The sequence below is a fragment of the Acipenser ruthenus genome, chromosome 12 (assembly GCF_902713425.1).
Source record: "Acipenser ruthenus chromosome 12, fAciRut3.2 maternal haplotype, whole genome shotgun sequence".
Classification (NCBI taxonomy): domain Eukaryota; kingdom Metazoa; phylum Chordata; class Actinopteri; order Acipenseriformes; family Acipenseridae; genus Acipenser; species Acipenser ruthenus.
The window spans coordinates 33226152-33240030 of record NC_081200.1 but is presented as its reverse complement, the minus strand read 5'-3'; the positions used below and the strand labels follow the sequence as shown (position 1 = coordinate 33240030).

The 13879-nt window shown below is 36.7% G+C and overlaps 1 protein-coding gene across 2 annotated transcripts; it reads right to left on the bottom strand.

Annotated features, from left to right (window-relative positions):
* Positions 1-5446: 5446 nt before the first annotated feature.
* On the bottom strand, positions 5447-13848 carry dars2 (aspartyl-tRNA synthetase 2, mitochondrial). Of its 2 annotated transcripts, none has more exons than XM_034028739.3 (17): positions 12939-13848; positions 11898-11997; positions 11689-11755; positions 11166-11267; positions 10860-10955; positions 10640-10763; positions 10500-10546; positions 10030-10136; positions 9846-9915; positions 9492-9671; positions 8979-9086; positions 8767-8829; positions 8108-8260; positions 7748-7966; positions 7518-7628; positions 7358-7433; positions 5447-7203 (listed from the first exon to the last, which is right to left on the bottom strand). In XM_034028739.3, exons 1-17 carry the CDS (start codon positions 13129-13131, stop codon positions 6974-6976), a joined length of 2046 nt encoding a protein of 681 aa, XP_033884630.3. In that variant the 5' UTR covers positions 13132-13848; the 3' UTR covers positions 5447-6973. The 2 variants fall into 2 exon arrangements, with proteins under 2 accessions (XP_033884630.3, XP_033884631.2); XM_034028740.3 differs by lacking the exon at positions 12939-13848 and adding an exon at positions 12475-12603.
* Between the last annotated feature and the right edge of the window lie 31 nt (positions 13849-13879).

Sequence of the window (13879 nt, the reverse complement as noted above, 5' to 3'; positions counted from 1 at the left end):
AACTTTAGATTCCTCACTCTGTCCTCCCTGGTCGCAGTCACTGTGACAAACTCAGAACCGTACTTACATTTTCCTTCGAGCGCCCTTATAACGCGTGCGATTATATCATTAATATCGAATACGAATTGCAAGACTCAAATGCACGAAATACTGTTAATATAATAATAAAATAAAACACGTACAAATACACTAAAATGCAACCCTGTTAATATCAGAAAACAAGTTTGTATTTGGCTTACTTTCAGCAGGCTCAAAAAAGCTTCACAACTGGTTTTAAAATGAATAACGTCATTTAAAAAAAACTGTATGCATTAGGTCTACCTTAAAATAAATTAAATTCAGTTTTCTTATAATTCATACTGAGCCTCAGGGAATATTTATCGCTGTTGAAAAACAAATTGTTAAGCTCGCTGTACAGCTGTGTGTGTGTTGTCTGGAACATTCAGTATGACGCGCATTATATTATTATTCAGAACCCGGCATTTAAGAGACCCGGCGTCTATTTACCATATTTCCCAGCAGCCCCGGCGCCTATTAGAGACCGGCGTTTATTTGAAGTTTTATGGTAAGCCTTATCTTGTTTAATAATGATTGATTTTCATGAGCGTAACAATCATGCAGACAGTGCTAAAAGCCACCTGTATTTCTATATTTATCTGACTATTTCCAGATTCTACTCTATTCAAAGCCCTATCATAAGATATTTTGATAAAAGTATATGTAGTCTTGAAGGATAGAATCCTGTCTAGAGGTTAGCAAAGGAAAGATCCAGCCTCACTCCTAAACTACTGCTTGTCTCCTTAATTATATATATATATATATATATATATATATATATATATATATATATATATATATATAACTTTTACTAGCATACGGTATCTAACCTTGGTAGTTAGAGCTCCTCTGTAGAACTCCATGAAAATAAAGACAATGATTCAACAGCTGAAATCAATACGTTTGCACACTCTTTGTAAGCTCTCTGCAAGTTTAATTAAATCTTCAAATGATTTCAGTTAGATGACAATAACTATTGACATTTTGAAAAAAAAAAAACATCCTTAAGTACTTCTGAATGATTTCCTCGAAATATCAATATATTGTAATTACTGTTCATATCTATTGGAAATGTAATAAAGACTAGATAGATTACTAATGTGTGCAGTCCTATTTATTTTCTTAAGCAACACCACTCAGGACCATACATGTGTGCACATACCCATTTTGTATTAATAATGCAATAGCATTCCTAATACTGTAGTCATGTCTGGGATTAATGGCAAGATGGATAGAGGTGCCCTACCTGATACCTCTGACTGGAGCAGTGCTGCTTCACTGTCTATACCCATACATTCTTGCTGTTATTTCTCACAGCTCCATTCTGAGAATTAACATTAATTGCTTGTTTCCAGAACTCATATCCTTCATTGTTTCTGTCTTTTAGCATCACCTGTGTTTGTAACACACAATCCTAATATACCACCATTCTTTGCAGCCTGACTGTACTACCTTGGAGTATTTTCTTGTCAGATCTCACTAAATAAGGTTGAGCCAGGTCAACACTGTATGTGGATGGAGGGACCTCCAAGGTAAATCAAATTCTGCAGGGAGTGGGTTGTTGGTGGCTCAGTTGAGTGGTAGGAGAAGCTATGCTGTAGAAGGTTTTGTCCTTTGTATTAAACTTAAAACAAGGGTAAGCAAAGAGTAAATAACCTGTGGCCCTCTTTTTAATTGGGCATGATTGGTTAATGTGTCGATTATTATTTTAAAAAATTCTTTGCATTTTATTCTGAAATTGGGGAAGGGTTGTATCAGTTGAGGGGCAAGACATGGAAGATCAAAAGGACAGATTACGGATAACAGGCAGTTGGATGTATATAATTGCAATTAGCTTTAAATACGGATAATTGACAGAATCAAAAACTACACAAAATCAAACCGTTTTTAAGGTGCAAGAAACCTGTGAAACCTCAAACTACCTTTGGGCAATTGTAACTGGGTACTATTAAATTATTTAAGGTGCAGGGCAGACAAAAAGCTATCCACCATCATTGTTATTGTTTTGTATTTTAAACATACCTCGTGAGAATGCGTGACTGTCAGCTACTGATTATTTAAGTGGCTGACAGTGACGCAGAATTATGACTGTTTAACCCCTCGGCCATAATATAAAAAGACCTGCAGTTTGGCTGCACGGGAGAGAGTTCAGGAGTGGAGAATGGGAGTCGGAGAGAGAGAGAGAGAGAGAGGAGGTAAACCATAATATAAAGAAATCCATTGCTACACAAGCTTGTTATTATTATTGTTTGTTTGTTTTGGCCAACGTGCCGTTTTGTTTTTGTAAAGTGTTTTGCTTTGTTTAAATATTTTATTTATTAACCCTCTATGGTACCATGTATGTATAAACATACAAATGAAAATATTATACTTATTATTATAGTCAGTTTCCTTATTTTGTTGGTGATTTTCATCATAGTTGATATAGTTTTTATGATTACTGAGTATTTTAGTATTTTTTTCACATGCTTTGTGCAATAGACTTAGATATCTGTCGTCATTTCCTTCCACTTTGTATTTGTTGAAGTGGTATTAGTTCTAATTCTATTTACTATCCCTCCATCAAAGTATTTATTTTTATTTACAGATTCAGATGAATCTGCCAATAGTTTTGATGACAGTGAGAATGAAGTCCTATCTGAGCCAGAGTCTTCTTCTGAACCGGATAGTGAGACAGTAACACCCACAGATGAGAGAGCATATCAAAATGCAACCCAGCCTCTTTTATGACTAATCGAAGTAAGCAAGTACATGCAACACCAGAATGGAAAGGTTATCAGCCTTTTAAGTGTACAATCACCAATAGAATATGATGACCGTATTTTGTCTTTTATAGTAGAGCAGCCCAATCTTTACACATCTCAAACTGACATTACCTCTTGGCTCCAGTTAGACACCAGTGAACTAGAACAGTTCTTAGAGGTTACTTTCTACATGTCCCTCATAGGAATGTCTGGTTCAAGAAAATACTGGAGCTCAAGATGTTACATACCACAGGTTGCTGAGGTCATTTCTCTTTATCGATGGTAGTTCATCAAGAGAAGCCTTGAACCAATCCGTACAAATTTGAGGAGCATTCCAATGGAAAGATGTCTTGTAGTAGATGAGCAAGTAGATCCTTTCAAAGGAAAAAGAAGCCTGAAGCAATACAATCCCAAAAAGTCAAAGAAGTGGGGTTACAAAATATTTTTGCTTCGTGAGGCAAGTGGCATTGCTTATGATTTTGAAGTGTATGCTGGACCATCAAATCACCCAGCCCAATTACCAGACATCAAGCCTAGTGGAAATGTTGTGCTTCGACTTGCTCATACCACAGCACCAAAATTACCAGCTGTTCTTTGATAACTAGTTCTGCAGCCCTGCACTTCAAGTTGAACTTGCAAAAATTGGCATCCAGAGTTTGAGAACTGTGAGAATGAATAGGGTCCCTGTGATGGGGTGCAGCCTATTTTGTGGTGGTTCTGTGTTTTTTGTATTGTTTAGAGTGGATGTGAGTGAGTTTGGGGTGTGGTTCAGTGAATTTATGTGTGAGGAATGTGTGGAATGTGCCTGGGCTAATGAGGTGCGAATTGCCCAATTAGCCCAGGCACCTGTATGAGAGAGAGAGAGAGAGAGAGAGAGAGAGAGAGAGAGAGTGTTTTTTGGGGTTTGTTTAAAGCCTGTTTTGTGTTTGTCTTTTTGGTTGGCCATCGTGACTTTCTGTCTTCCCTCTGCGGCTATCCTGCCACAGTCCCAAATAAGAGAATGCCAACAGATCTCCAACTAAAAAAAGAAGGATGTGGATCATTTGTGGAGGCGGTGTGGATCTGAAACTGGTGAAATGGCAAGAAAACAGATTGTTTTGTTGAGCACATTTCTGGGTGCACATCCAGAAGAAACTGTGAGAAGATGGGACAATGCACTCTATTGCACAAAACTTCGCGCCAAGAATTATTATTTGCGTTTCTTCTTTCACATGATGGATTTGTGTTGTGTGGTTGCCTGGTTGATGACTGTGGCATCAACAGCAAATAGCAGTTGTCTCTGTTTGATTTCAAGTGTGATATAGCACAGTCACTAGTCAAGAGAATGTGCCCACGGTGAAGAGGTATTCAGCACCTCCTAATGTGGACTGCAGAAAAGACAAGACTGATCATTGGCCTACATATGAAGAAAAGGCTGGGAGATGCAAAAATGCTAGCTGCCAAAAACTCACAAAAGTGAAGTGCATCAAATGTGAAACATTTCTTCGCCTCGCCTCTGGGCAGAATTGCTTTTTAAAGTTTCACAACTATGTGTCAGACAAAAGAGAAAAGATGAAGCACAGCAGGGAAAACAAGTTCAGAGAAGTGCCTACTGATTTGTTACAAAAAACAAAGTTAATCCACAAATTGATAGCCGAAGATAATACAAAACCAGTTACATGTACTTGCTTGCTTACTTACTTTTAATGACTTTACTTTGTGCAAGAACAATAAATAAATGTAATGTGTAAAAGTCCATAGTGGGTTGAATAATGAAAGCTCAGTTTAGTTTTTATGGAAATTATATACAACATGTATAAAAAGTATTTTCTTAGGCCTAATCAAAATTGAGTCTGTCCGGGGGAATTATTATACCAATGTAATCTCTGCTAACCATCATCAATTAAGATGAATGCCTAATTATTTAATGTTAAAGGCTTAACAATTAAAGCTGATAATTGTGAAAACATCTTCCAGTGCCAGACCTATTATTAATCCGTTTTTATTTTCTGTTATGAAGCTGGAAAAGATACAATAGTAACAAATATTGCAAGTGTGTAATGGTTTGGCTAACAGCACTTTTGAATATGCTTAAGGCTTGGTAATCCAGTCTTCTGTTATAGATGTTTTGAACATTGCTACTAAAATTATTATATTTGACAATCATTCTTCTCATGACTGAAAATGTTACATCACTGTTCACTTTATAAATATCTACATTCATTTTTAATTTATATGCACTGGACTGGAAAGTTCTAAAAAATGTAAATGCACATTATAAATCAAGCTGTCATTGCTAACCAAACAGCACTGGATTTTAATGCCAATTCTCAAAGTTGTTTACTCCAGTCTTTAATGTACTTATATTTGCTAAAAGGATAAAAATCCCCCAAAAACTAGAGTGCTTGGAGACCCTAAGAGATCCAGAATTATATAGTTTAGCTGTTTGGTTCTAGCTTTGTAAAATTAACATGTTTTTCCACCTTTCAAACAAAAAAAAAAAAAAAAAGAAATACATTTCGGACTGGAGAAATGTTTAAAATGGGTATACAACTTTCATTCTTGCAACACTAAAAAAGTGATTTTTAATGTTTTTATTTCATGTTATATGTTGACTTCCAGACTTCTTTCATGGGTTCCTCACTGTATGCATACAATACTGGATGTTTTATGGAACAATACTGCCATCTATTGCACGGGCACTGGAACACCATTTACAGAATCAAGCAAACATTTTTTTTCATTTCAACAAAGGGTATAAAGCGATGAGTTGTGATATTTTTAATTATTACCTTTACTAAAGTTGTGGGCCATTATGAAGTCAGGAAAACATTTTTTTGGATACAACAATGTATTTATTCTTCAATAACCTTTCCAAATGTGTGTAAAAAAAAAAAACACTGGGAGCGATCAATGCTTCAAAACATAGTTTTCTTATTTCAGTCATTTGCCAGTGAAATTTCATGTTATACAGTATTAACCACTTAGAAGAACAAATAATGCTGAAAGGGTGATGGGCAGACTTGGACAAAAACAGAGAAGTTGATTTCCTTTTATTGGACAAAGAAGTTAGAAGAGTTAATTTGAAAGAAATTGAACCGTGTTGGAAGGAAACTGTACATGTAATTTAGATTCTGTGTAAAGTGGATTCGAAACAGTCGCCAAGCAGTAGTCAATTACATGAATCAGTCCTTATGCTAGATTAAATGGAACCTTATGTTCTTAGTTTATGTTACAAATATGTATTATTACTGTTCATATAATACAATAAAGTGGGCCCTTTCATCTCAAAAGAATGTTTAATGATATGCAAAATATGTACTATTGAATCCATCCATCGATTGAAGCTGAAATCTCCCTAGTATTTTTGTATGGACAAAAGCTACTTTTTACCAAACACAAAATTAAAGAGCAACACATAATAAATATAGCACATGAAAATGTTGAAAAGCTGTTCATCTTTGGGAATACAAAAAATGGCTGTGCAGGGTTAAAAAACATGATTTATCCATGGCCACCAAATTAATAAGCTGTTGTCTTGTGGTAATAATTTCCATGGACTTGAACTACACGACGCATATTGAAGACAAATTGTCCTATTTAAAAAGATTTTTTAAGGGTTTGATTATTCAAATGAAAAAGGCTGATCTAGGTACATAACATAGAACAACATATCGCATCTTTCAATATTTTCTTTGTTTACATAATTCATTATTCAAAATAAATAATACATCAGCTCGATTGGTACAGCTCTCAAAATGAAATAATATACTTTAAATATTACGAGAAAGAACTGACACTGGCCAACACGCATTGTATTTTCTTGTTCTGGCATCTTTATTTATTTCATTTTTTTCAGAAAGTAAGCTTTATATTTCAATGTTTTATAACAGTATAATTAGAGTAAGGTTGAAGTGTGTTCTTGATTAGACTGTATGACAAGAGGAATCTCTCTGCCCTTAACTTTAACTAACAGCATAGTGATAGCAGACTGTTGCAGAGACAAATGATTGACACATAACTGGACAAAGCAAAGGACCAAAACATTTGTTCCATAAAAGTTACAAGTAAAGGATGTATCAAGTATATTTGGAGAAAACCATCTCCCTCATAGTAAAAACGACACTTCGTCTTTGATTTTAACCACTCAAAAGTATAGAAAGTCAACAAAATCTCATTGCCAGCAAGCAACTTCATGTGTGATTAAATCCTTTCCCACTGGCAGGTATCTCAGGTTGCTCCCCCTCAGCCTCCTGGCTGACTGCGGGCCATGCGACGCTGATGTGGTAAGGCACTAAGTCTTCTGCAGCCACAAAGTCTGGGGCATTACTCATGAGGTCACGACCCCGGTAAGACTTGGGGAAAGCAATCACATCTCGTATACTTGGAGCTCCAACTATGATTGCGATGAACCGGTCTAAACCTGGGGCAAGATAAAACTAATTATTATTGTGAATGACTGCAAATATATATGTACCAATTTTAAATAATATATTGAGTATAATGTTTCTGTTACATTTTTATAGAAATTACATTATTTGTAACATCTTTATAAGTACTGTGTTGTTAATACATACCCAGTGCAATTCCACCATGAGGGGGTGCCCCAGAATCTAGAGCTTCAATCAGGTGTGAAAGCAAACGCTTGTCCTCCTGGAATACAAACAGAATAGGTGTCAGAAAAAAAAAAGAAAAAAAAAATTGTCTATTAAATATAGCCAAATGCAATGCAGCAACCTTTAGTATCTTCTCCAAGACATATTGCTGCAGTTCAGCATTGTGAATACGGATAGACCCTCCTCCAATTTCACTTCCATTCAGGACGAGGTCATAGTGTTGGCTACGAACCTGGATATATATGTATAAAAGAAAAAACATTTTTAACAGTGTTCTTGTATTTGCATTGTGGTTTAACATTTTGTTTTAAAACAGGTCTTGCAAAGGCATGTAAAACATGTTAACCCGACCTTGTCGGGCTGGGTGTAGAGGAGGAGGGCATCCTGGGGGTGCGGTGCAGTAAAGGGGTGGTGGGCAGACTCCAGCTTGTCTGGCTCGTCCTCTTTGGGAAGAAAGAGGGGGAAGTCCACCACCCACAGGAAGTGGAAGGCGGAGGAGTCCCGAACTGCCACCCCCCTCGACTCCAGCAGCTCGGCACACTGCAGTCTCAGCTTCCCCAGGGCACGGCACTGCAGATGTACATTAAAGTCACTGTGAAACGGCTATACAAATTTATATGATTAATAACATACATTCATTGCAGTGTGTATAGCGCTGTATCATGATAAATAATACAAGTATTCAATGCATGAATCTGAAGCCACTCTTACCACAGGCTCGTGCTCCCCGGCAGTAAGCAGCAGCAGGTCTCCTGCTTTGGCTTGTGTTGCCTGACAGAGGAGATGTTTCTGCTCCTCTGTCAGGAGCTTGCTGAGGGGAGACTTCCAGGTACCGTCTGGCTTCAGGGCAACCACACTCACTTCCTGCAGTTTTTCAAATTAAAAAAAACTATCTTATCACCAACTCCCTCTTAATCCATCCTCCTTCTTCAATGGAAAAGGAATTATTATTAATTTTTTATTTAGCAGACACCTTTATCCAAGGTGACTTACAGAGACTAGGGTGTGTGAACTATGCATCAGCTGTGGAGTCACTTACAATTACGTCTCACCCGAAAGATGAAGCACAAGGAGGTTAAATGACTTGCTCAGGGTCACACAATGAGTCAGTGGCTGAGGTGGGATTTGAACCGGGGATCTCCTGGTTACAAGCCCTTTTCTTTAACCACTGGACCACACAGCCTCCTATATTTTGTGGCTTCAATGACTATTTTATTATTTTAATGACAATGCTTTTTCCAAGAAAGACAAAATATTTTGGTGGCATTAGTATTTGATGCTCAAGCACAAGTGAAACAGTTTTTTTGCAAGTAGTCAAGATGCAGTCTTAATTTGTTATATACGTTTGTGTTACTGAATGCATGACAAACCTGATTGAATTGTGCCCTGGAGTCTTTTCTGAGGAATTCTATATCCTTGCTCTTTAGGTGTTTCTGAAACAAAAGCAGACAGCATGTCCAGAAATAGATATACGATTGAGGAGTTTCCAATGTTGTTCTTTATTTATTGAACATAATTTTTAAGTAAATGAACCCATAGACATACACTGAATGTCTGGAATCAGTCCTGTTCTTGTACTTACTGCTCCGTCAGGCACACAGATAGCCCTAACAGATCCTTCTGGCTTGCTCAGAGCATCTCTGAGGAAACCAATGTCTGTATTTCTGAATCCTTCACTGATGTCAATGATCTGCCATTAGAAAAAAAAACAAAAAAAAAAAACAGGTTATTTATGCTGACACCATATACAAAAATATACAGCAGCCCTAACTTATCTATATCTTTATGCATTAAAGAAGGTTATCTTGAACAAAAGTACAGTCAAATATCCAGAACACAAGGAGGGGGTGTTGAATAAAAGAAAAGGTCACATATCTAATTCCAGCTGTGGAGGCCTGTTATTATTTATTTTTTGTAAGGAGGCATACAGTTACATTGAAAGCTTACAAGTATTTCAGGCTACAAGTGAGAATTAGATTGGCAGAGAAGATCTTTGAGGTGTATCTTTGTTTACATCTGTAAGTCGCCCTGGATAAGGGCGTCTGCTAAGAAATAAATAATAATAATAATAATATAATAATTGAATCACAATGACCTTCCATTCGAAGCGTGTGTCTGGCTTGTCAATGCCATAGTATTGCATAGCCTCAGAGTATGTGATGGAAGGGAATGGGACACCAATCTGGCCCTTGTCTTCCGGCCAGGAGTACTGGATCAGTCCTTCAATCAGCTTGCGGATTCCAGCTTGGTCCACAAAAGACATCTCAATATCTACCTGCAACACAGACACAAAATATGACACAGGAAAATGAATGCAGGGCTATCATTAGGACAGTGTTACTATGTTTATTTTTGTGTTCTGTTTTCTACTTTTATCTCATAACCTCAATACATCTCCTTGAAACAGGGTATGTACTGTTCAAGCCTGCAGTTGTAAGAAGCACATTACCTGAGTGAATTCTGGCTGCCTGTCTGGCTTCGACCCTTCATCCCTGTAACAGCGAGCCACTTGGAAGTACCTGTTATACAGTTTTACTGAATGTCATTAAACACAAAACAGCAGCCAAGTGTTGAATGAATAATACAAAGAATGTTATAAGAATTGGTTAACAGCCCTTTGCTCCTAGGCTCACCTGTCGATCCCAGCAACCATGAGTAGCTGTTTGAACTGCTGTGGACTCTGAGGGAGTGAGTAAAACCTGCCAGGCTCCCTAGAGGGCACCACAAACTCCTTTGCACCCTGAATAACAAATACAAATATAACCATGAATATTGTTGGCTGCAGCCCAAATAACTAGACTCATGTACTGAAGCGATCTTCCCAATACAGTACCTTCCAGTTTATAATTTTATCTTTTGCTGTAACTTTAAATGTAACCTGTTTTTGTCTATGGAGTGAAAATCATTAGATTATTTGTGTGCCTGTGATTTTAGGGCACATGCAATTTTACAATGCCTTTACTTTTTGACCCTTTCTATTTTACTTAAAGGAGGAGATTTAGCCAGGCCAAAACGTTTTAGAATTGAAAACTGCATTAATATACATTACAGGTAATAACATACCCTCAAAAAGACCATTATTGTGTGAAAAATGAATACCTACCCCTGGTGTTCTTTTAAATAATGTTGGCGTTTCCACATCCACAAATCCTGCAATCAACAAACGAATGAATGAATGAATCAGCAGTCACTTAAGTAGATGAAAAAGCAGGCTTTCCTAAGGGTCTTCTATAAGCTACTTACCATGTAGATTACAGAGATACTCTTTAATTTTCATCACCATGCGAGACCTCAGTCTCAGGTTGTACTGCATCTGGACACTGCGCAGGTCGAGGTACCGGTACTGCATACGGAGCGCTTCTGATTTCTATAACACAGGAGCATTGTTAAGAGGAGAACCATTCCCCGAGACATCTGTATATTCTACCACAACACAAGATGTGTTTAGAATTCCAACCCTCACCTTCACAAAGTCTTTAATTTCAAATGGAAGCTTTTTGCAGATATTCAGAACTTCAACGTCTTGTGCTTGGACTTCAATTTCCCCAGTTGGCATCTCCTAAAAAATGTAATGATATAGTTTACTATGACACTAAAAAACATAATCTTTCACTCTTGTTACCTATATTATAATTGCATAAGCATTCTTTTTTTTCAGTGCAACAGTCATGGTGCAACTTCTTTTAAAGCCATGACATCCAGCCAGCCTTATTTTGCTATCACTGCTGATGACTCTAAATGATAATGTAAAATAAGTTCAGGGACTGACCGAGTTTTCCTGTCCAGGTGGCCGGGGAACAACATTTCCTGTCACTCTCACAACAGACTCCAAGGGCAGATCATTCAGAGTTTTCTTCAGGTGCCCTGCTGACTGAGAAGAGAGATGAAGATCATCAAAGAAGTTGCTGCGAGGCACTTTGTTGTTGCATCAGCTGCTATTTCCCTTAAATATAAATATACATGTACTATATTCTGGCTTGCTCAGAGACTATATACCGACTGTAGAAATTAACAAACAGACAAGTGGTTCCTGCAATTTTCCTTCAAAATCTAATTTTATACTACAACATTTTAAACCAAATGCTATTTACATTTAATGATGTTTTGTTGTTCAAAAATGAGTTATTTCATTTTGGAAAATAAATCAGTATTAATTCCAATGTATTTATAACAGTGAGTTAAAGGTTTGCAATGGAAAATCCCTAACCAGGGGGTATAAAGTGTTACTAATAACAGTATTTTCTATTTAGAACAAAAAATGCCAGTCACTCTTGGCTGCATAAATAACCTACCGCATCTTGTGGAATGAGAATTTGTATCAGACCGCTGAAATCTCTCAGGATCACAAACAGACCATGTCTAAAAATAAAAATAAAAACACTGGCACTCCAAGTCAAAACTCAGAACTGTAAGAAAATCTATACAAAACAGCCATCTGACTACAAAGTTTTTCTTAAAGCCTTTTCAGTTTTTAATATGTCCTCAAACCCCATCAAAATACCTTTGATACTGAATCCATCCACAAATAGTGACCTGTTCTCCAATGTGTGTACACCGCATTTCTCCACAAGCATGGGTGCGAGATGCAAAACTGTTTTGATCTAAGAGAATTAGAATAAAATAAAAAAAGAAAGGATGCAGTCTTTAATTGTTGTCTTACATACAGACAGCAGCATTTCAGTTGAATTGTGAAACTATAAAAATGTAACTATTTTTGCCCATAAATGAGGTTACATAGATAACACTTAATACAGATTTAACCCCTGGATCATTATCAAAAAATATGATCTGTTATAGCTGCAAACTGAAATTCACACTTACACCAAGTGATAGTGTATACAGAGAATGGTATGCAGTGCCCTGTCATTACCATTATCAGAGACATAAAGACAAACGGGTCTATGGCAAGCTCTGTCTCAAAGTGATTATTACCACAGGTTTGTAACTTTTTTGAAGGTTAAAAGTCAAAGGAACATGTAGTTTGATTATATTTGTTAAAGTTTACTTGTAATTTGGATTAACTACATTTCCGATAATTATTGAATGATAAGCAGCAAAGTTGTTTCTTTTAAACTTACCCTAACTGAATGTAATGTTGATTATTCAGGTTACATACTATAGTAGAGCAGTGTGTTGTGACCTGTAAACAACCGACTGATCTTGTTATTATGCAGTTTCAGTGACGAAAAACAACGCAGTCGGTTGGATTTATGCCACATTGGAATATATACAGGCTCGTTGTTAAAAGAGGGCCAATTTAAAATAACCACCTGGGGATTTAGAGGTATTAAATAAGTAATAACCCCTCCACCCTCCTCTTAATAGTATTAACATCACTGATGCTTCTCAGCTGGAACACACTGGAGTGAGATCGAACTACACAGCACAAGAGGCGCAAGAGCAACTTTCCATCTACAGTATAGCATTTGAATGACTAATAATTAAAAAAAAGAAACTAAACATTTTAAGTACATGAAAAGAGGGATCGATGATCATTTTGCAGCTTGCCTTGGTTAACTCGCTTGACTAATATATGGTTTACCTGGCATGTTCTTCTGTGAACACAGTCTGTGATCGGTCGAGATCCATTGCGTGGTATTTGATACTATGGGCAATGAGAGCCTAACACACTTCTTCCTTACTAAACCTAAACTATTAGTGCTTTCCCGTCTTATACTGCTCACAAGGACCTTGTGTACAATATTACTGATTCTACATGACATAATTACAAGCATTATTCTACAGTTTAACAGCTGGATTCATGTGACGTGGGAGATGTTTTTCGAATTCCAAGAAACATGCACAGTAACTCATAAATTATTTTAAAATAAAGCCACACTCCGATAGCAAACTGTTTTTCCAAAAGATTAGACGTACTACAAATAAAATAAATCAGTCATCTTTTTAAAGCAACCATGCATTGTGCCCCTACTCGATCTCCATTAGCTGAGCTAGCTCTATACTGAATCACCCACAGCAAATACAGAAATTATGTCTTATTCTACTGATTTTGTCTCCTGTCAAAACTGGCAGCCCAGCATGCCCTTCCGAAGTTCCATACAGAAGTGCACTGTAACCTTTTACCTTTCTTTCGACCAGACTTTACTAATCAAGTTCTGAGTATATATCGAGCAGCTAGAGAGTCGTTGAGAATTTAAATATCGAGATATCTACAGTATATATGTTGTTTTGCTGCAGACTTCTTTCAGATTCTTTTCGTAATATTATTTGTATCGCTACAAAATTATAGGTGAAAAACGTCTTTCCTAATGAGTTCTAAATTTGAATGAAAATTATTATTATTATTATTATAAGATTATTTTTCTCTGAAAGTCGAGAAATGCATTTTTATCTTCGTTGTTCATGTCCAAATTGTGTCCTACAATGTTCTAGTGTTTTAAATAAACAAACATTTGTCTGTTTTTGTTGTCTATTCGTTGATTTTTTGGGGATTGCTAAATTGCGTTAACATTTGGGCGGTTC